This window comes from Arachis hypogaea, chromosome 6 (genome assembly GCF_003086295.3).
Source record: "Arachis hypogaea cultivar Tifrunner chromosome 6, arahy.Tifrunner.gnm2.J5K5, whole genome shotgun sequence".
In the NCBI taxonomy this organism is placed as follows: domain Eukaryota; kingdom Viridiplantae; phylum Streptophyta; class Magnoliopsida; order Fabales; family Fabaceae; genus Arachis; species Arachis hypogaea.
The window spans coordinates 17,911,043-17,936,124 of record NC_092041.1 but is presented as its reverse complement, the minus strand read 5'-3'; the positions used below and the strand labels follow the sequence as shown (position 1 = coordinate 17,936,124).

General features: G+C 28.8%; 3 protein-coding genes across 3 annotated transcripts; 2 read left to right on the top strand and 1 right to left on the bottom strand.

Annotated features, from left to right (window-relative positions):
* The first annotated feature begins 3,599 nt into the window (after positions 1-3,599).
* LOC112698127 (uncharacterized) lies at positions 3,600-9,703 on the top strand. The gene is made up of 7 exons (XM_025751522.3): positions 3,600-4,036; positions 4,263-4,710; positions 5,495-5,632; positions 7,773-7,838; positions 8,037-8,102; positions 8,527-8,595; positions 9,294-9,703. The coding sequence occupies exons 1-7, from the start codon at positions 3,888-3,890 to the stop codon at positions 9,456-9,458; spliced, it is 1,101 nt and encodes a 366-aa protein (XP_025607307.1). The 5' UTR covers positions 3,600-3,887; the 3' UTR covers positions 9,459-9,703.
* Positions 9,704-16,257: 6,554 nt separating this feature from the next.
* Positions 16,258-17,246, bottom strand: LOC112805388 (uncharacterized). The gene is made up of 2 exons (XM_025847777.3): positions 17,165-17,246; positions 16,258-17,078 (listed from the first exon to the last, which is right to left on the bottom strand). The coding sequence occupies exons 1-2, from the start codon at positions 17,244-17,246 to the stop codon at positions 16,258-16,260; spliced, it is 903 nt and encodes a 300-aa protein (XP_025703562.3).
* A 2,488-nt stretch (positions 17,247-19,734) lies between these two features.
* Positions 19,735-23,718, top strand: LOC112696323 (bifunctional nuclease 1). Its single transcript, XM_025749045.2, has 11 exons — positions 19,735-20,206; positions 20,723-21,051; positions 21,465-21,635; positions 21,742-21,791; positions 22,004-22,060; positions 22,181-22,246; positions 22,331-22,405; positions 22,594-22,709; positions 22,877-22,968; positions 23,390-23,444; positions 23,528-23,718. Exons 2-11 carry the CDS (start codon positions 20,733-20,735, stop codon positions 23,529-23,531), a joined length of 1,005 nt encoding a protein of 334 aa, XP_025604830.1. The 5' UTR covers positions 19,735-20,206; positions 20,723-20,732; the 3' UTR covers positions 23,532-23,718.
* Positions 23,719-25,082: the final 1,364 nt, after the last annotated feature.

Sequence of the window (25,082 nt, the reverse complement as noted above, 5' to 3'; positions counted from 1 at the left end):
TCATCCTCCATACTCTGTCATAGGTCAAGGAGAAAGGGCACACGAGCAACTTTATTTTTCTTTCATGGCACTTCCTTCTAATAAAGAAACTCGTCTGTCAAACCAACTTGACCTTTTGTCAAGTCCAACTACTCATTATCTTTGTTCTTTCAATACTTTTTCTATTGTTAACAATTTTTCAAATTGATGTTCATTCTTGAACACTTGAATTATTGATTCTGGTGCCACAGATCACATTGCATCAAATTTGTCTTGGTTTATTTCTTACACACAAATTTCTCCTATTATTGTTCATTTACCAAATAATTCTCAAATTACTATTTTTTATAAAGGCATTGTTCAATTTTTACCATCTTTAGTTCTTCATGATGTTCTTTATTTACCTCATTTTAATTTTAATATTATCTCCGTCTCAAAAATTACTTCAGCACTCATATGTGAACTCACTTTTTCATCTTCTTTTTGCACTCTACAGAGCGACAATTTGGGGACGATTGATTTGGGAAAAATGAGAGAGGGATTATATGTCTCTAAACCTAATTTCGGTCAAAATCCATCCACTACACATTCCATAAATTCTATCCAATTTCCATCTATTACACCTTCAACTATATGGCATTTTCGTTTAGGACATCTTCTTGGACAAAGACTTAATCATTTACATAAATATTTTCCTTTTATCTCTATGCATCATGATGAGGCTTGTGACATTTGTCATCTTTCTAAACAAAAGAAACTTTCATTTCCTTAAAGTTTTAACAAAGCTAATTCTAGTTTGGATTTATTACATTTTGATATTTGGAATCCATTTTGACAAAATTCTATTCATAATCATAAATATTTTTTTACTATTGTTGATAATTTTAGCCGCTTTACATGGGTTATTCTATTAAAATCAAAAGGAGAAGTACAAAATCATGTAAAAAATTTTATTACTTTAGTTGAAACACAATTCAAATCTAAAGTCAAAGCTATTCGCTCCAATAATGGATTAGAATTTATTTTACATGATTTTTATGCTTCAAAGGGCATTATTCATCAACGTAGTTGTGTTGAAACTCCTTAACAAAATAGAAGGTAGAACGCAAGCATCAACATATTTTGAATATAGCTTGTGCTCTTATGTTTCAATTTAATTTACCATCATCTTTTTGGTCTTATGGTATTAAACATGCTGTTTATTTACTTGATAGAGTTTCATCATCCGCAATTAATTTTAAAATACCATTTGTGATTTTATTAAATAATCCACCAAATTATCATGACCTTAAAGTTTTTGGATACTTATGTTTTGTTTCTACCCTAATGACAAATAGATCAAAATTTGATCCAAAAGTCAAAAAGGCTGTATTTATTGGCTTTCAACATGGTTTTAAAGGATATATTATTTATGTTTTAGAAGATAAAAGAATTAAAATTTCTAGAAATGTGATTTTTTATGAAATGATCTTGCCCTTAGTCACAAAAAATGTCCAATTCTATACACTCAGCCCAACATTGTCAAACAGGCCTTCTCAAAAATAAGATTCAGTTAGTCTTCTAGTTGAACCCTCACCTATACCCACTGACCAAACTCCATCTAATTCTTTATTTTCTCCAACAACCTCTCCTTCTTCCTCACTTTCGTTTCCTAACCAAGTTGAACTCATGACCACCGAATCTCTTTCAATACACACACCATTTTCTCCTTTCGCACTAGACACCAGTCCACCATCACCTCCTTATCCCCCGCCACCTTTTCTACCACTTGAGCAACCCCATCCTCGTCATTCTGACCGGCCTCACCGACCTCCAGCATATCTCTCTAGTTACTTGTGTAATTCCTCTCTCACCTCTACAAATCAATCTCCCTCAAAGTGCAAGTATCTTTTATCTTCAATCATGTCTTTTTCTTCTCTTTCATCTTCATATAAATTTTTTTTATCTCTACATTCTGACGTTGAGTCATAGTCTTTTAAGGACGTCAATCAACACTCTAATTGGCGTAGTGCTATGAAAGATGAGCTGGATGCTCTTGAGCTAAATAAAACTTGGCGTCTTGTTGATTGTCCTGCAGGCATTAAGCCGGTTGGCTGTAAATGAGTCTATCGCATCAAACGTAAGTCTGATGGTTCAGTTGATCGATATAAAGCACGCATTGTGGCTAAAGGATTCATTAAGATTGAAGGTGTTGATTTCTTAAAAACTTTCTCTTATGTTGTCAAGCTTATATATGAAAGATAAAAGCAAATAAAGATAAGATAATGATAAACAAAGACAAAATAATAATAAATACTAAAATTATAAGTAAATTTGTGTATTCTGTTAGACTAAATTTGTGGGCCATAAGATTTCTTTATTCTTATCATGTGTTAGGGTGGAAGAGTGGTTTAATAACAAGTTCTATATTTTATATCAACGATATAATTTCTATAATGTTAGTTTATAAGTGTACGACAACTACATTCACCTATATTCTTAAATTATCGCTTAGCTTTTATTAAGATCTAGTTAAACCTATGATAATACTAATTAATAAAAAAATTAACCATCTGAAAACTTAGGTCTAAAATGAATCACTTTATAAGTAGTCAAGATGTACTCAACAAAGAAATGCAGCATATAGCTGGTCAACAAATTAAAGGTCAATGGAATAATACAATTGATCATGCGGACATGATTATTAACTAATAAATCAATTTAGGATGGTCGAATGGTCAATTTATTCGTCCGCGTCGAAAATTTGAATCTCGTCTTATGTATGCAGTAACCCATTGATCAATAACAAATCTTTAAATGATCCGCAACTAATCTTCTCCGTTACGACTTCTTTAATGTGTCCTAGCATATTAGATTTTTTTATTTTTTTTATCTAAATAACAAATCATTTAATTCCGATTTATCTTAGTTTTGAAGGCATGCTAATGAACATTAACAAACTAATACATTTGTAAAAGAGGAATGTTAGGGAGTCAGCAAATTTTGTGATTTGTAGCCATCAATTAGCTATTATTAATGTTTTTAATTATGTGAGATTACATCCAATGATGTAAGATTACTCACTTTTTTTTATGATTAAGTGTTGGCTAAATTTTAATAAAAGTATCGCCTTCTAGATTTTTTTTTTTGTAAAAAATAAAATTTAAAATTAATCCTAAAATTAAGATGGGTACGGTATGCAGTCTAGTGAGCTATATATAAGGTGACTCAAGAAATTATAATTATAAGAAGACAAAAAAGGTGACACAAAATAATAATAATAATAATAATAATAATAATAATAATAATAATAATAATAATAATAATAATACAAAAATATTATTCAAAAAATTATAATTATATATAATAGCACTCCACAAAGTAATGATGAGTGAATCAGAGTAATAAAAAAAACACCTAAAAATTTCGTTAATGTTATACTGTGATAACTGATAAGCTAAAAATCCACAAATATTTGAAGAGAGAGCAGCAAAAGTGGGCATGGATGAGAATGTTATAGGACAAAAAAGTTACTTTTTTCTTTTTTATGTAAGAGAAAAACAAAAGTAAAGTTAAACCAAAAAGAAAATTAAATAATTAAAAGTCAGAGCTACTTATGGAGAATGCTCTCTTCCTTTTTCCTTTCAAGGTCACTTTAAATTCAAAGCTTTGAAAAGGGTAAAGATGAAAACTCACAAAAGGGATATGTATAACCTTATTATTATAATTATAACCTGAAACATTGTTCCTTTATGAATAATATATTAATTATTATTAAGGTATATATTCCTATGTTTGCCAAATGGGTTCTTACTTATTATTAATTGCAATCACTTTCAAACTCATCTATATATCTTTTTGGGATTTTCAAATTCAAGCCCTTAATTCCCTTTTTTTAAGTTCCATAGAATATAACTACTTATCTTATTATGGAATCTACCAACCATAATAATCTCCTTCATCATCATCATCTTCTTCAAGATCAACAAAAACCACATGATAATAATGTTGAGGCTTGTTCTTCATCTTGCTATGGTGTTGGAAGCAGCCATTCTTGGAGCTCACCAAATACAACTATGTAAGTTGTTCATTCCTTCATGTAATTGATGCTTCTTCATATTCATCATTAATATTAAGTTTTCTTAAAAGGGTTTTATTTTCTTAATTAACAATTACATCTACATATTTCTTTGGTCTTATCAACATGCATCATAACAAAAAAAATCCATTGACCATTTTGTATTAATAAATATGTGTAAGTAATTGCTAAAATGTATTAATGATGCATATATTCATTGTATTAGGGATGGTGATGATAACTTGAAGATCCAAGATTATTTAGGTTACAATAATAATGAAGAGAACAAAGATATGATGATGAGTAATGGGAGGCTCTTAATGAAGAACCTTTCTCAAGAAGAGCAATATTACTCCACTTCTTCCACTAATGCACAAAGTCATTATCATAATTATATTGGTGGTAATAATAACAATAATAATATTAATAAGGCCTATATTAGTATATATCCAACCATAAATGTCTCAAATTTGAACCACCCATCAGCAGAAATTTCTTCAAGCATAATGCATCATCATCAGCCCTTAGATCTGTTAACCTCAACAACAACATCATCATCTTCAAAGGATCATCATCATCATCATGGTCTTAATGGTCAATTATTTACAGAAAACCTTTTCCATAATATTACTGGTCTTGATGATCATCATATGCAGCACTCCACTACTAGTATTGTAAGTATTTCTAATTTTTCTTTATTTATTTCTTCCTCCATCAAGTAAATTAATAAAACATATATATAAAGGGTAAATTCATTTAAGTTTACCAACATTAGCTAATATTATTAATAAGTCATAGATATAATAATAATAATAATTCATTTGCACAAATACACTGATTTTTTGCATTTTTTCTTCATTCCTTTTCTCAACATTTTTCTTACTCAGTGGCATCAGTAATTGCTTCCAATAAACCATAAAAAATTTGTTAATATATATATATATATATATATATATATATATATATATATATATATATTGAGAAATATAATGTTTATCAAAATTATTAGTATGTATAAAATAAGAACAAAAAAGAACTAGAGAATAGGGAAGAAAATATAACTAAAAAAAGAAATTTTGAGATGAATTGAACTTGACTAATATATACTAATTAATTAGCTATTTATTAATACAATTGGTCAATATATAAACTTTTGAATATTTTTAGAAAAGAAAAGCCTATATCCTTTACTATTGTAAAAGTTATTATTACTAGCTTAGCATGAAATAGTTAAAAGTCTTCACTTTAAATTTTGCTAGATTATTAGAGGTATCTTATAGCTTCAGCTTTAAACACACACATATATCTTTAATCAGATTTTTTTTTTCTTTTTTCTTTTGGCTTCATGCTGTCTTTCTTTCTTTATCGTTGAAAGATCAAAGACCCACACTTTCAATTATTACACTCTCAATTAATTAATAATATTTTGGTATTATTTTCATATTTTTTGTTGCATAGCCATCACAACACTTCACCAATAATAATAATGGCATGATGGTAGAAACAAAAAGATCTTCAAGCACTTTGATGGAGTCATCAAATGCATCGAAGAAATCAAGACCCCAATCATCACGCTCTTCATGCCAACACCTTAAGGTGACCAAATTTTAATTTATCTCTTCCATATATATAAGATGAAAACAAATTTAATACCCTATTAAATTAAACAATTTTTTTATTCAACGCGACCATGAATTAGTCTTTAAATTATCAAATCTTTAAATTATATTTTCATATACTTTGTTATTATAAAATATAATTAGTCTTTAAATTATCTAATCAATAAATTAAAATATTAAAATAATAATTTAAATAATAATATATAATTTAAAATTTTATTTTTTTAAGTTTTATATTTTAAAAAGATTAAATAATCTTTTCATTGTCAATACAATCAAATGTCTTTCATTGTCAATACAATCAAATGTCTTTCTTTTTATATATGTCGTTAAATAATCATTTAAAAATTTATCTCTCATACGATTACGAAATCGATTCTTTATAATATTCATATTTAAAAAAAAAATTTCAACTGATGTTATCCAGAAAAAATTAAAGTTAACTTAAAAAAAATATTAATGAATAAACAATATTATTTTGATTTCTTATATATTATTATTATTATTATTATTATTATTATTATTATTATTATTTAACCATTTTTATTTAATAGTTAATATAAGATTAATATTTTTATTAGTCATTTTTAATTTAATATTAAAATTAGTTTAATAAGATAATTTATTCAATTTGAAATAAATTTAACAGAATAATTTTATATATTTATAATCAAATATAATAAAATATTAGACTGAATTCTATTGATTATCAAATATTTAGATTAAATGGATATATCATTTGTTAAATATTAAAAGATTTTTTTGTCACTTTTAATAAATATAATATTTATTAGTTATTTTTATCACAATTTTCAAATTATTTAACGATTATTTTGTCTGCGTCTAAATTTTTTAGATATCAAATTAGTAGTTACCTCTATTTTAAAAAATAATCAAATATATATAATATATATACACAGCATAACAGTACTATTTACTGAGTATACAAACATATTTTTCAAATTTTAAATTTATTTATTAGTCACAATTATAAAATAACAAATCTATAATTATTTTATTTTTTTTTCTTTAAATGTTATTATAACAAATTCATTTGATTTTTGAATTGTTATTTATTTTTTTATCATTGATGTTAATGAGTGAAATTCACTTATAGTGGGATCAAATTTGATTATATAATGGAGGCAAATAATTTTTTTACTATGTATTAATTAACAAATTTTTAAATTTCACTGGAGGCACTTGCCCCACTCCCTTCAACATAAATCCGTCCCTCTATATATATATATACATATATATATATATATATATATATATATATATATATATATATATATATATATATAGAAGTGAAGACACATTTTTAATAAATTGATAAGAGAAGACACATGAGACACATTTTTAATAAATTGATAAGAGAAGACAGATGAATGATTATATTTTTAATATGTTTTTTTAAGTATATTTTTTTAGTTTGCTTAAATTTTTATAAAAATTTAATTTATTTTATTTATCTTATATTATTTTTTTGAAAATAATAATAATAATAATTGAATTTTAAATTTTTTAATTATAAAATTTAATAGTATATCATGATACTATTTTTTTTAAATTAATAAAAAATATATATAAATAATTATATTTTTAATAACTTTGCGTAAATAAAATAAAATCAATCAATTAAAACTTATTTTGTGGGTACTAATCATTGTTTTTTTAAAAGAGGAAAATAATTGAAAGTATGATCGAATCCATTCGGACTTTGGAGTAGTACACAATTCTAGACTACTTATCATCAATACATATGTTTCGAAGTTTCATTTGTTACATTATATTATAGGAAAATTATAGGGAAAGAATGATTTTATTGAACAATATGAACAATTACCAATCAAATAAAAATACATTATATTTTTAAATTAATTTTCTAAGTTTTAATATTAAAATAATTATCCGTACACTAGTAAAATGAACATCTGATATATTTATTGTTTACATTGTTTAATATTTTTATTATTCACCTATATTTTTTCTATATTATATTATTTCCAAATAGCAATATGTGTGTGGTTTACTACATATGTCTAGTTATTAATTAATTAGTGTATGTGTAGGTTGCTTTATTTTGCTTTATTTTTTGGTTGTAATAATTTTAGATTAGAAAGGAGAAATTAGGAGATAGGATTGCGGCTCTTCAGCAATTGGTGGCTCCTTTTGGCAAGGTATATATATTTATTAGCCAGACTTAAATATATCTGCTAATAATAATTGTTAGATAAATTGATATATTTAGTTAATAAATTGTTTAGTATAATTTATATATTAACATTTTAACTACATCTTCATCTAAGTCATCTAATAAGAGAGTGCAATTTTTTTTAAATAAATAACAAAAAAAAAATATTTTGTGGATTTTGCAGACAGATACAGCATCCGTACTTCTAGAGGCAATTGGATACATTAAATTCCTTCAAAGCCAAGTGGAGGTATATATAATATATATTATGAACTCAAGTTAATTTCTAAAGTAATTTTTGAAATTATTCGCGTATATTTAAATAATTTATGATATTTTAATTATATTAATTATATTTTTTAAATTGATAAAAATATATCACGTTAGTCGATGTTTAATAACGTGATGAGTCGGTTAATAAAAAAGAACCAAAAAATTAACATAATATATTTTTATTAATCTCAAAAATATAATTGATACAAATAGAATTTTGTGACTATTTTCTTAATAGTCACGACTAATTTAACAGACGATTTTAGAGTTTAATTCTAAACCTCTATCTCAATATACATATTATTTAATTTATATTCTACCTTATTAGCTAGGGTTTCAAATTTTCATTTGACTAATTATTAAGGATCTTCATCATGGTTTGATTGTTACATACACAACAGACATTAAGTGTTCCATATATGAAGTCATCAAGGAACCAAATCAGCAGAGGACTCATAATGAGGCAAGGGGTAAGGACCCTATAAAATATTATTTGATTATCATGTACAAATCCTTAAATTTAATAATTGGTCTAGATAAAGTAAGTTCATACTATTAATTAGTGCACACTATTATTAAACATACTTAATTATGGCTAGAAATATTATTATTTATGTCTTTTTTTTTATCAATTTAAAATTTTAAGAGAAGTGATTTTATGTCATAGTATCAAATTTTCTATGACATAAAGGTCTAAAGTTGATCTTTGTTTATTAACATAATTTTTTTTAGCATAAATCAAATAAAAAATAAAAAATAAAACTATACAAAAATTCATGTCGATTTTATTTTGAGAAGCTTAATAATGTATATGTTACTTTAATAATAATAATAATAATAATAATAATAATAATAATAATAATAATAATAATAATATTTTTGACATTTACTCTAATAAAGATGTTAAAAATATTTTTTTATAAACTTTTTTATTTAAAAATGTAATTTATTTTTTTAGCCACACTCTAAATAAAGATAACATACATTTTTATAACATATCAAAATTAAATCCTACCATCAACCATTCAATAATAAAATGAAATATTTTTATATGAAAATAATTATAAAATTTTGATTGAAATATCCACTTTTCTACATTCATTACTTTAGAATTAGTTAAGTTTAACCGAAATTGCCTGCATTATATGTACATTTTTTTTTTCCGTAGGTTTCATCAAGAGATAATATTATGAACTCGGAGGCAAAGCATGAAGACCTTAGAAGCCGAGGCCTCTGCCTTGTACCAATGTCGTGCATGGCATACATAGCCGGCGATGATGGTGGCAGTTGTGGAGCGTGGCAGCAACCGCCAAATTTTGGCGGCCCAACCTAATAGTAAGGAGAGGATCGGATCTTCTTACATGCATGCAATTTGCATGCACATTCTATACGTACGTCTCTAATGTTAGTCACATTATGTTAGGAGAAAAAACTTAAAAAGGATATATAGGAAACTAATATTAATCTGAGGATGTCTATATATATTTGAGTTTAATTTTGATGCACTTTGTATAATCACATCTGTTCTTTTGGATAATCATTTACTCGATTAATGTGAAAAATAGTTATTTTTGTTGATGTGATGTTACACAATTAGATGTACATATAGAACTACTTTAAATTGACAATATATCAAAATTAAATTCTATACGTATTTAGGTTTCTCCCCCCCCTCTCTCTTTTATTTTAAATCTTGAGATTCTCTCTTAGTTAAATAGTAACCGATCAAATTTGTTACGAAAACAACAAAAATTAATTACCAAACAAAAAATTCAGAATCCATATTAATTAATTATTGTATGATTTTTTATTGTTCACTAAATTTATCGTAACTTAATTTAGAGATAAAATGTTATTGCTTCTTAAATTTACAAATTAAGTGTTTCTTAATTTTTTTTTGTCAGGCTTTTTTTTGTCATCATATTAGTTATCTTTTGAGCCCAAGAAGAAGTTTCTTATATGGAGAGGGAAAAGGAGAACACATTGAAATGGGCTGTTTGATGATATGATCCATTATTATTTGGATAAAGGCCCATTTGAGGTTAACAATTATTTGACCTATGCTCATGTTCATGTCCAAAAAAAGAATATTGTCAAATTTTTGGACCAAAACTAATGAGGTTGGAATAATTTGAATTTGTGTATTGGTTAATTTATTGCTCCACAAATCTCATCTTATATATATAATAATATATTGACCAATAATAAATTATTAAAAATAAAAATGTTGACCATTGATTTTTGAATGAATAAGAGTAAAAATAAAAGAAAAACTTCGGATTACTAAAAGATTGACAAATACCCAATATAATAAAAAGGGAATAATAGCCAAACTCAATATTTAAGATTCAACAAAAGATAGCTCAAATAATGAAACATGATGCAACAATAGAATAGGGTGTTATGTATTCTAAAACTTATAAAGGGCAGTGACTATATATATAGGAATGATAATGAAATATTGACAAAAGAGTAAAAGGGAAAGGGACAGTGTTGGACGGGTTACATGATTGGAAAAATATTGATGCTAATAGTGATCGAGAGTAGTAAATAGAAATCATAAACAAGGAAAAGAAATTGTACCTGCACGTTAATGTAAATGTGAAGGAAAAAGATTGAAATATTATTCTAATAATAATAATAATAATAATAATAATAATAATAATAATAGTGTCTGTTTCTAAGATTGTCTATTTCTAAACTTCAGTACAAATATTCCTCTTCAGAAGAAAACAGAAGTTGATATTTTTAAGGAGCATGGACCATGGTTTCTTCAATAAGAAGGCAGATATTTTAAGATTCTAACAATAGTGATGATTGATATGAAACCTTATCCATATCTGGCAATAGCTGTTTACGCACGTGCCACTCATCTAACATTCATGTATCAATTAATATCATTTTAATTTCAGTTAAAATAAAATATTATAGTTTCAATTTAACTTTTAAGTAAGACTTTCTTTATTCAAAGAAATATCAAATACTATAATTTTTTCCCCATAAATATGTTTTAGAACAACGTGGCAATATTATTAGTTTTGTTTAGTTCATAAGTTTAACTACTTAATATCACCTAATTATCTAATTCCTTGTATTAACTATATTTCCGAAAAAAAAAAGAGGTTCTAGATATATTCTTGTGGACTTGTGGTTGAGACCATCTCCAGTAGAGAACTCATCTCAGTCCCTATTTATGGCCCACTTATCATAAAAAGTGACTCCACATCAGATTTTGCGTCATAACCAATAAATAGGAACTCAATGAATCTCTTTCTTCTCCATTAGAAGGAACTAACTTTAATCCCTATTGTGGTCCCACCTAATTAATTAATTAAGTAATTAAAATTAATATAATAATTATTATTTTTTAATAATATTATTTAAATTTATAAATTCAAAATAATTCAATATTATAAAATATTAAAATAAATAACTTAAATTTGATTAGTATTTTAAATTTTATAAATAAAAATAAATAATTCAACTAAAAATTATTTTATAATATATAAAAATTAAATTTATTTTTTATGTAAAATAAATTTAATTAATTATGATTTAATATAACAATATAAATAATATTTGATATTGATTTAACATAATTATTTATATTAATTATAATTTAATATAACTAATTATTAAATAATTAATATAATTAATTAATTAAATAGATATATAAGTATTTAATATATATTTAATATATTTTTTATTAACTTACCACATGGCATGATTTTATTGGTTGTTGCAAGTCCCTACTTAGAGGGACTCTCAACCTTGATCCCCGTAAAGAGCCCTCTTTCCCTTTTCACTCCAATGGTAATTGAGTCCCCATATGTCAAAAGAGAAACTCTATTTCTTAGCATTGGAGTTACTCTGAGTAGCATTGTTCATTGACTTCATTCATATATATTAATACTTATTTAGTATTTTATTTTTTAATGATTATACTAATCTTATTATTATAAGTGTATGTAGTAATTATTATATTATAATAAAAAGTATTCTGAAATATTCTTGTGCTGCAAATGATTCTTTTTTTATATTTGTAATTTAAAATTTTAAAAAGGATGTATTATATTATAATAAAAATTAGAAAGTGTTAAGATATGGATTAGCCGAAAACCGCCGGCAATATAACACCGCCTACTGTCTAATGATGAGTATCGGAGGTTTCCAGTCTAATTCTTGAAAACCCATAATTGCCCTTACAAGCTTATGTACCTATCCACAAACTTCTTTTCCGTCAACATTTAAAAAAAAAAGAGAGAGAGAGAAAAAGAGAAGACAAAAAAAAATGTTATGCAATAAATTAAACGAGTTATTTTTCAAATAGTTCTTAAATTTGTACTCAAATTTTAAATTTGTCTCTGGATTTAATAATAGTTATCTATAAAATATTTTTTAATAACAAAATAATGACATAATTGAACGGAAGTCATACTAAAAATCATGCTAGATTGATAAAATGTTGTCGTTATATTTTTAGTTTTCAAATATAATAGAAACGAGGTTATTTAGAGTAATTTAAGGAGTTTTTACCTTCTAATATGTTAAAAATCCTTAAAATATCTAAACAACGTTATTTATGTTTTATTTGAGTGTTAAAAATAAAATAAGGACGTTTTATTTGTCTAGCATGACTTTTAAGATGGCCTTCGTCCAACCATAATATCATTTCTGTCATTAAAAAATATTTCAAAGACGACTGTTGTTAAATTCAAAGACAATTTTAGAATAATTTAAAATTTATAAATAACATTAAAATTTGACTATAAATTCAAAAATCACATGAAAAGTTAACTCAAATTAAACTCTTAATTTCAAGTTATTCCTACTTATTTCAATTTATAAATAATTTATAAGATATAAAATTTTAGTTCAAATCAATAATATGTTTTACAAAATGTTATACGAACAAAATAATTATTTAACAGTCGTCGCAATAAAAATTTAATAGTACAATTTTATATTAAAATTATAAGAGAATGATTTTGTAGTTATAAAATTGATAGTATTATTCTTTTTTTATATGATTTTTCTGAATCAGATTTATTGTCATTATTTTATTTTTCATAAAATTTTCATTAAAATAATTTTAAAATAACATAAAACCAATTACGAAATGACAAAATTAAATCACTCTTCAAAATTATAAAGTCAATAATTTCTGCTAACCTTTCGATTTATTGATAACCATTTCCAATGTTGTTTCTTTTTTCTATAATTAATTAATATGAGTATCTTTGGTTTGATTCTCATTTTTAACTTTTCTTTATAACTGATACTTTAAAATTAGCTTTAAGGAATGATTTTTCTTTGCCAATCTTACAATTGGCCATAATGAAAATGGATCAATCTTTTTTTATTTTACTACTAAGTTTATAAGAAGAATACAATAATATAGTCGTTCTCTTACACCATCTACAATAATATAGTCAAGAAAGAAAAAATACAATAATATATTAATAAAGTTAGGTATGTATGGAATTAGATATTCTTCAGATAGGTTTAAAAAGAAGAATGAAACTAAAAAATAAAAGTTATAACACAGAAATTAAAATATTGAGATTAAATTAAGTTTTTATATCATATTTAGGATAAAATATATAAAATTAAATTATGGTAAAAGAGAATACAGTAACAAAATATTGTTATGGTAAAAAAGACATAGAAAGAATACAACGACTTATTAAAAAAGAAGAAGCGACAAATATGAGAACACGGCAAAGTACTATCATGACGAAAGAAAATGTAACAGCGTGTTATGGTGATCTGACGGAAAGAGACACAAAAAGAGATGCAACGGACAAGAACGGATATAAGGGAAGCGAGTGAAAGCTTCGGTCCCTCCAATTTTTTTAAAAAAATATTTAATATTTAGTCTAGTATAAATAAAATTTCAATCTAATTTAAATATTAATAATTTTTAATATCTAAAAAATAAGTAATAATATTAAAAAATTTTGAAACATATATTATGACTAATATTTTTTAATTGAATAAAAATTTTCAAATCTCATAAAAGTTATTTCTTTTTCTTATTGTAACCGTCTTTTTTTATTCATTTGTTATTAATTCTCTCTGTTTCAACGGCTACAACTAAGAGATCTTTTTCGACTATGAATATTGTGAAAAATAACTCAAAATCAAAATGAAAGATGAATTTCTTACTAATTGTTTTTTAATTATATTGAAAAGAAAATTGTTGAAAAATTTGACACAAATTCTATTATCGATGAAATTTATAATATGAAGAATCGACGATTTCGTTAGTAAAAAATACACACATATTTTTTGTACTTTAAAATATATTCTCCATCGGTATATTTTTGTAATACATCTTATATTATATAATTTTTTACATAATTTTTAATTTTATATGTGTTATTGGTCCCTCATAATAATATTTCTGTATCCGTCCCTGGCAGTCGGCGTGTTGAAGAAGAAGAAGCAACAAACACAAAAAACGCGACGAGATGCAGCGACGTGCTATAGCAGTCTTCTTCAGCTGCTATAGCAGAAGGGAATGTAGCGACGTGTTGAATAAGAAGAAACAGTAAATACGAAGAAGAAAAAGGTCGCCGAAGCTCTCTGACATAATCGGAGTTCTCTTTCGCTGTCACTGCAACGTTATTCGAGTTTTTTAATTTTGATATGGGGAAGGTGTTGGTGTTTTCCAACGTTATGGGGGTTTGGGGTGTTTGACGGAGATGTGACGGCGTTGTTAAAGAAATCGGTGGCACCGATGGGGGGAAGAAAATCGGTGGGACCGATTTCCGGGAGGGGGAGGTGCGCAAATCGGTGGCACCGATTGGTGACCCCCTTGCCACACGTCGCGCATGCAGCTGGCTCCTGGGTGGCCCGTGACCCCTTATCTGTATTTCACCCACTCAACCGGATACCCCTATCTCTTTCACTCTCCAACACTCTCTCTTTCACTCTCAACTTTCCCTTTCTGCTTACTCTCAACCCCACTATTTCACCATTGTTGGACCACCTTATCTCAGGGGAAAAATTAAATAAAAATGCCAAAAAAAAAACCAAGGAAGTAAATCAACCGGAGCTTCATATTGTTAATTATCTTGGAGATCCAAATCATGTAAGTTTTTATTTTTTAATAATTTTATTTAATGATATTAATAGTGATAATTTTGGATTTTATTAACAGTATATATTGTAATGACACTAAGTAGAAATTAGAAATTAAACATATATGTATGTATTTTATTATTAGGTGGTTAGAAATAGAAATAAAAATAGGAATAAACCTTGTATGTATGTATGTATGGAGATGAATGTTTGTTTGTTTGTACCGGTGATGAAGATGAAAGCCTGGGTTTTTTTATGTATATTATTTAAAAAAAAGAAAAAAAAATGTTTGAAAAAATAATACATAAAAAAAAAGTAAAATCTGTACATATTAAATTGGAATAGGAAGATATTGATATATTGTTGTTATTATCAGTATTAGTAATTGAATTTAATTAATTATTATGATTAATAATAAAAATTTTATTAATTATTTTATTTATGATCGTTAATTATTATGATTAATAATAAAATTAGTATATATACTGTTTGAATAATAATAATAATAAAAAATTAGTATGTTGTTTGGTTTATATAAATAATAATAATAATAATAATAATAATAATAATAATAATAATAATAAATAATAATAATAGAAAAATTAGTATGTATGCTATTTGAATAATAATAATAATAATAATAATAATAATAAATTAGTATGCTTTTTTTTATATGAATAATAATAATAATAATACTAATTGATAATAATAATAATAATAAAAAATTAGTATGCTGTTTTTTTATATGAATAATAATAATAATAACAATAATAATAATCATAATAATAAAAAAATTAGTATGTATCCTGTTTGAATAATAATAATAATAATAAATAATAATAATAATAATAATAAGAAGAAGAAGAAATTAGTATGCTGTTTTTTTATATGAATAATAATAATAATAACAATAATAATAATAATAATTAATAATAATAATAATATACTAATAATAATAAAAGATTAGTATGCTGGTTGGTCAATTCAAATGTCAATGTCGTACATAAATGTAAATCCAAACGAAATGTAAAAAAAGGTAACTACTACTATTCAGCTGGACCTGCATTCGGTCCACTACTTTGATGACATCTACTGCGACTATGGCCTTCGGTACCGCATTGCTTGCATCGCCTCGGGCGACGCAACATACGAGTGTCCATCTCATTCAAGAAGCGGGTCATCTTCGGCCGACCCTTGGCTACCCGTCTGAGGAACGGGTTTCCAACGAATCTAGGTCCATGATAAGCAGGCCACGTTGCCGGATTTCCCAGTGGTCGAAACCTAGCCCTGTATACTCTTCGAATTTGGTCCATCTTGTAAACGTCATTAACGTACACTTTCCAATCCAACCTCTGATTTGTACAACACGCAAACACGTGCCTACACGAAATTCGGTCAACCTGAAATTCACCACAGTCACACCGATAGTGGCGCAGGTCAACTGCATACTCAACCCCACTAGGCATCTCGCGTACTTCGAAGACTTCATTTTCTCTATCAAAACAGCTAACCTGTATGTTACCTGATGCTCGTTGATTTGCATTCAGCTTGGTTGTCACCATCTCAGAGAATACAAGTCCAGCACTGATTCGGGCTTCAGCCTCAGCTCTTTTCCTAGTGAACAACTCATTCAGTCTGTAAAATGTCACCTTAACAAGTGCAGTGACTGGGAGATTGCGTGCACCTTTTAAGACGGAGTTGATACATTCCACAAGATTGGTGGTCATATGACCCCATCGGTAACCACCATCAAATGCCAAAGCATACTGCTCACGAGGGATCCGATCAAGCCAATTGGTGTAAGCCTCACCCCGTTCCTTTAATCGTTCATAGCGCATCTGGTACTCCCTGGTCGTCCTCGAGTATCCTATGAAAAACATTCAGTCAACTATGAACACCATTCTATTTGATCGTACTTACAATAAATTCAAAGTTCATTCTATACAAACTTACCAATGTTGACGATAAGCTTCTGCAGGTAAGGTGCTTTGAACTTCCTCAAGAAGTTGGACTCAATATGCCGGATACAAAACATATGGAAAGCTCTTGGAGGAGACCACGCCCCATTACTTCATTCAATAGCTGACCTAATCGAATCGTGTCGATCGGAGATTAGTCCAACACCATCACAGGTCACCACATGTTGACGCAGGTTGCTCAGAAAAAAGTGCCATGCATCAGAAGTCTCTCCCTCCACTATGGCAAATGCAATAGGCACGATGTTGTTATTACCATCTTGTGACACTGCAACCAATAAACAACCCTTGTATTTTCCAGACAAATGAGTCTCGTCCACCTGCATCACTGGCTTGCAGTGTCTGAAGGCCCTTATACAGGGGTAATAACTCCAGAAGACTCTATGTAGAACACGTATATCAGGAACCAAATCATCCCCCTGGTAAGCTGGCATTGTTTCAAAGTGAACCACTGCTGATGGCTCTTTGTGGCACATGGCCTCAAACCATATCGGCAAAGCTTCATACGATGCTTCCCAACTTCCGAAAATTAATTCGACCGTCTGCTGCTTTGCTAACCAAGTCTTGCGATAACTGATGGTGTAGTTAAACTTTGACCGGATATCAGCAATTACTGATTTCACCTTTATAGACGGGTCAACCTCTACCAACGGCTTTATTGCTTCTGCAACTGTCTTGGAATCCAGCTTCGAATGGTCTTGAGAAATAGTAGACCTGGTACAAGTATGACTTCCATTGTACCTCCTTATCTCCCAACAGTACTTCTTTTGCATTTTGGTTACCCTGATCAACCAGTCACAACCATTCCCATATTCTATACATTTGGCATAGAATGTCGCGGTTCCGACTCATATACCCGATAGTCCACACCTCTCCAGATGGTATAATCTTTCATTGCCTTGATTACTGCCTCCCTTGAGCTGAATTCCATCCCCACTGTGAACTCACCATCCGCCACAACAGGAGGGGCTACATACATCAAAAGTAATAAATGCTTTATTATGTACTCAGTAAGAAGTCCTTCATTACAACTCAATTAATAAACATTCTTTACTAGGTAAGATCGTTATAGTCTTATTTTTCGCTATTCCATCTACGTAAACAACAATTAAATATCATTCACAACAAAGAACTATTAATTAATAAAAAAATCAAACGCTATGCTCACAAATGCCTAGTCACATATCACATACATTACTCATCTGACTTATCGATCGGCTACTTCAGAGATTCACGTAGCTACCTAGGTTTATGCACCTGGATTCATATATTGTGAAAACTCCTGCATAGCCCCCAAATCCAACGACCGCATGAAATAAGGCTCTTGAAACGGATGCGGGTTTGCTAGTACATTTGCAACTTCCGCCACATTTGCGTTCATGGCGCCAACAGCTGCTTCTTCGTCCTCACCTGGACTGACGATCTCATAGTTACTTTCAAATTCATCTTCGCTTTCACTATTATAATCTTCCAATTCAATGTTACGGTCCGCTTCAGATTGCTCAAACTCAATATATAACTCGATGCACGACATTCGGTGGCGATTTTCCATGTACATTGAAAACATTTCCTGCATACTCGCTTCGTCCATCACATACTTGGTCTGAAATTGAACAAACCCACCAAACACAGGTAAAGGATACCTGTACAAAATACACGATATCCTCCTACATCTTTGAGTGCCTATCTTCTCACAAATCACACCTTTCAACTCCTCAAATGACAATGTGAACGGAATAACAACATCTAATGGATTTTCACACACAAATTGAACTCCCTCATATGTTTGTAATAAGATCTGTCCGTAATAATAAATCTTCAATACAACTCTATCATCCATAACACTATCTATTCTCAGCCTCACAGTAATTTCTTTTACAAAAATGAAAGAGAAGAATCAGAGAAGAGAAGAGAGGAGAAGAGGATGAACATTAGCGGACGAGGAAGAAATGGGGCTTCTGTGATACCACCATCCGTTTTTTGTGTCGACTAAGGGCAAATCGGACGGACCGACCGCTGCACACCCAAATCGGTGGGTCCGATTGGTGCACCCGGATTAAAATAAAATTCCAGCACCCACAAATCGGTGGCACCGATTTCATACCCAACAGCCTCCCTTACCTCAAATCGGTGGGACCGATTTCACCTCTCACTCACACAAATCGGTGGTACCAATTTTGCCTACTTTAAATCGGTACCACCAATTTCTTCCCCTAAAATTCCAAAAAAGCAATGCCGTCATAACAGTAAATCACCATATCAATCAATCAATCTGCACCCATACACATTTTATGGTGAATTTCTACTTAAAATCTTACAAATAATTCATTTAAATCAAAAAGCAATGCGTCATAACAGTGTAAATCACCCATAATCATCATATTTCAGTATAACTCACACCCCAATATCATATCTAAAAAAATCTGCCCATCTTTTATGGGTGATTTTATTAAATTTTAAAATATTTCGGTGAGTTATTTTATCAATAACAAAGTGAGATACCATTTTGTCGGATTAAATATCTTTCGGATACCAGTATTTACTTCTACATTTTACAACTGGAACTCTGGAAGTAAGTACTAAGTAGAGAAGTAAGGGGCAAAAGTGTAATTGTGGCTTCATGGTCTCTGATTCAGACACACGCATTACCTTGTCTATCTTCTATGTATGATGGAATTGATGACTATGAATTATGAAAACTACTTTAATATACTTTGCTTTGCTTTCAGCCTTTCTCACACACACACACATAACTACGTAATCTCTTATCTTCTTTTCTCTTCTCTTCATTCATTCATATTCATTCCATTTTCATTTTCCTTTTCATTTTATCCTCCTTTTCTCCACTTTCCTCTTAGTTCCAATTTCATATGTTTCCTTTTCTTTTTAAATAAAACCATGTATCAATAATAAAAATCTTACTGAATATATACACATATATTTTTTTTTACTTGTTCTTGCTGTGATCATCAGTGTGACTCAAAACACCGTCTGATTGTTGACCCTGCATCTCTTCCAGGTGTGGATTTTTTTGCTTTTGAATTTTATCCATTTCATATTTTCTCAGCTTTCTGTTAATTTGTTTCATAATTTAGAATCGCATGCTAACCTAATATTGTTCAAGCCTTATTTTGTTTTTCTCTTAGGCGATCATCAACTATGTTAATTGAAGTTTCAATTATATGAAATAAAGTAGTGCCAGAAAAAAATTGGCTGTGTAGGATTTTTCTTTTTTTAATTGTAGATTTTGTTTGTAATGCTAACGTTTTGTATGAAAATCGATTAACTGTTAGCTAGTCATCAATGAATTTTCAAAGATATTATTGGACTATAAAACTGTGCTTTGAAACTGTCTCAATAAGTAGACATTGAATCTCACAAATTTATTCAGAGAAAGAGTTAGTTAGATATAGAACTATGTGAAATTGTCTCTTTCCTGAAAGATTTTTGTAAAGTGATGACAGATATTTTGTGTCTCGAAGTCGTTACCGAATAAGAGCCTAATGTTCTTTATTTTTTGAATTTGGGGGTTTAGGGTTTATAAGATGGGTTCTCTGCAAGGACCAGTTTTGTGCCCTTCTGTTCATGCTAAACTAGCAGGGTTGTTCAGCCTTCCTATGATTGGACCAATGAATGTTAGATGTTTTAGAAGTGAATTCTGGGGATTCAAGGAACTCGGTGGCGGCAGCGGCGGTGGTGCAAAAGTAAAGCCAGGGATCCTTTCTTGCAATGTGCACATGAGGAAGTGCAAGACAGCAGTGCATTGTAGTTTCAACTCGTCTTCGAATGACAGCAGTGGAAGTGCCGCGGAGAATTTCAATGAGAAAGATGAAGATTATGTCAACTCTAGCATTGTTGAAGCTGGTATGTTGTTTGTAGCTACTACAATTTTGATTTAAAAAATGAGCATGTATTAGTATGATCAATATGTGAAGAGGAGCCTTGGAGCAACGGTTGAGTTGTCTCTATGATCTCGAGATCACAGGTTCAAGCTGTGGAAATAGCCACTGATGTCATTTTCTAGGCTGTGTACATTACATCTTTTGGGTGCGGCTCTTCCCCGGACCTGCTCAACGTGGGATGCTTGTGCACCGAGCTGCTTTTCTATTATTAGTATGATCATATGCTGAAGAGCATCTATAATTAGCTTCGTTTCTTTTTATCTGTCACGGTCACTTTTTGGCACATCATTAGATCAATGTATTTGGAAAATAATTGATTTGGTTTAGTGCTAGAAGCTTTGATTAATGTATCTGGATACAAATTCGGTTGAGCAGTTGAGGTGAAGAGCGGAGCAGATGGCTTCATAATCAAAATGAGGGACGGAAGACACTTACGATGTGTTCATAACAATCCTCAGGGAGGGCATCTTCCAGAGTATGCACCACATCCTGCTATTGTTTTGAAGATGGAAGATGGCACCGGCTTGCTTCTGCCGATAATTGTTTGTAAGTCCCTGTACTCTGATTATGGTAGAATGCAATGTTACTTCTCATTTTTTGATAGTTATATTATCCTTTCCAATGTAAATTTCTGTTATGTTTTTATTGGCAGTGGAGATGCCGAGCGTTTTACTAATGGCAGCCATGCGCAATGTTCCCATAGTATGTCCTTTTCTCATTTGAATTTTGCAGCATTACCCTTAAATGTAGCTGAGTTTTTTTTATTGTTCAAGATTTATAGTTGATTGATTACCAGAACGAGGAAGGTTGTGGTTTTTTATGCAAATATAGCTGTGTGCTAGATATATAACTATTCATATGTCTCCTTCTGTCGGCTTGAGTTTTTAATACTAATTACTTTGTTGGTGTATCAGGCTAGGCCTACTTTATATCAAGTAGTGAAGGAGATGGTTGACAAGATGGGTTACGAAGTATGGTTTTTGTTTGTCTTATGAATTCGTGTCCAGTTCTTATTTCATTTGTTATTGTCCTATGGAACTTCTGTGCTGATATTAATTACCGAACGACATTATTTCCGGCTTCTTGCGCAGGTTAGACATGTCAGGGTTACAAGAAGAGTTCATGAGGCATATTTCGCTCAGTTGTATCTTACTAAGGCATGTATACTCTGTATTCTTTCTCTTCTAAATGGAACAGAAACTATGAATTCCCTTAAAGTGTTGTTTGACACTTTGGTATAGGTTGGAAACGAGGCAGAGTCTATGAGTTTTGATCTTCGACCTTCGGATGCTATCAATATTGCAGTAAGATGCAAGGTAATCTTTCAAAATATGAATGCATCTTGTTCTGCAGCATATTGCATTCTCCTATTGAGGGAAGTATCATCACGTCCTTGTATGCACATTTAGAATGTTTTGATCGAAAGCCAAATCTTGAGGTTACATTAGTTGAAATTAAATATTTTTCATCATTGATTTTAAGTTCTGTATCAATGTTGTTGTAGGTGCCAATTCAAGTCAACAAATACTTGGCATTCAGTGATGGAATGAGAGTAGTTGAATCTGGAAAGCTTTCGACGCAGTTCCCTTTGGACGGTCAAATATTTGCCGAATTGGACAAGTATGTTTTCGAAACATATAACATTACAAAGCAATATGATTGTGTTGTATTGTATGTGTCGAAAACAATGAATTTCTGTTTCTTTAAAAGCGAGTTTTGGAATCCGTCTCGCGATTTTGAACTTCTTTTTGAAAGAAAAGTATATTAACTAAAAGAAATTGTTTCAGGCCAAGTGGTCAGCCTTGTGTTGAAACTCAGGAGTTCAATCTCTTGCATGAAATGCTGAAAGCTGTTAACGAAGAACGTTATCAAGATGCCGGTAATTGCTTTCTTATGATTATTAATTCGATTGTTGGAGTATATTGAACTTATTATCTCTTAAGAATTTGGTATCATCATCACTTGGCATGCCATATTCCCTTAGCTATGGTATAGTGAAAATTACATTGATCTTCGCTGATGTTAGACGATATTTACACATGGCACCCCTTGATTTCTAATAATTATACTAACCTCCCGAGGTTGAAATGTTAGCGTAAATATGACAAATTAAGGAGTGTCGAGCGTAATATCATATAATGACGGGGTAGTTTATTGTAATTTAAGCTGAGCTATGAAAAAAGCTATGATAGATGAGGTATCTTAAATGATCATCATCAGAACATGTTTTCTTAACTTTATATTTTCCTATGAACTAATCATAAGTTCTGATGTTAATTATCACCATATCCTTGTGTCAGCTTTGTGGAGGGACCAACTCAATCAACTTAGGTCTGGAAAAAATGTGAATAACAGGTATGAACCCTTTATTTTGATATGCCAATTCACAACTTTTCTATTAAATCAAGTTGACATTTTGTTTTTAAAATTTGATGCAGATAATGAAGGGATAAATTTGTAAATACAATCAAACATTAGCATGTTAAGGGGAATATGCTATGTTTTTTTAATTGAATGTGTGAATATGTGTATATATATTTCCTAACATTGATGCTAATGCTTCATGTATAACTTTTATGAAACTTGTTTCAATTCTCAATAGTTGTTAATTTGAATACTATTTGGCTAATGGTTGTGTTTGTGGCTTCACTTGGTTGAAAAAAACAAAAAAAAGAAGCTAAATTGCAAATTTTTTGTTTTTAGTGATTATCTCTCATATCTGAATTTTATTACTAAGAATTTTATTAATATAGCTATCTGTCTCTAGAACTTCAAAGTGGTGTCTAGGGCATAAAGTGAAAATGATGATTACCTAAAAAATATTCCTACATTATATAATAATTTTACAATTCAGCATTTTCAATCAAGTAGTATTTGATGGTATGTTTGCATGTGCATTGAGATGGCTCATAGTGATGTGGAAATTCAAATATTATTTACTTCTATTTCGTTATGGCAATATGTGGCTCACAAATTTTGAATTGTTATAATCTGCTACCAAATCATTATTTGGTTTGGTTAAAAGTAAGAAATTTGTTGCTTCTACGTTGGGTTTTACTTTAGGCTTTAACAATATTACTGTGTTAGAAAAAAAAGGGAATCAAATGATTAGTCATACTAGGGTTTTCTAGATATTTGACTAGTTATCTAATAAAATTACTAGTAAAAAAAAATATATAATTATATAATCTTTTTTATAAACTAAAGGAAAGATAGTGTCAATTATTATTCTGGAAAATCCAATTACTAGTAACATGATCTAACCCCAAAAACAAAGTAATGTTTGTGCTTAGATAATTTAATCTATGATTATTATTAATAATTCAGGTAGATTACCTATCAATTGCAAATGCACGCTACCTATCTCCCAAAGTTCTTACGTATCAACCAACCATTTTGCCAAATTGACTGCTTAAATTGCTGGATATGCTGAGAACGAATTTTCAATTACGCCTCACGGGATTGTTTCACAATTTTGAGTTTATATTATATTAATTTAAAATGGGTTTGATTTGGTTTTTTATTTTTATGCTTTCGTAGAAACTAGTCATGTTTGACAATTTCATGAAACTCATCCATTACAACTATAGAATTTGAAGGATTACATATTATAAATATTGGCATTCAACCAATTAAATATATACAATACAAAAATTTAGTACATAATATAAAAATTTTTAAAAAATTATAAATTTATTTAACTAATAAAATATATTTATAAAAAAATGTATATATTATGTATAAAATTTTTTGTGTTATATATAAATTTTTTCTATCAATAAATTTATGTTATCTGCAAAAATTTTAATACCAGGTCAATAAATTTTTGTACATTCTAACAAAAATGTCTATAACAAAAAAAAAAACACAGAAAAAAAAAACGATAACCTATATATATATTAATTTTTATTAAACTTGTGCGAACTTAATTATACTTAATTATAAAATGTTTGTAAGTATAGTATCACTACATAGTTTACATTTAATTATTTA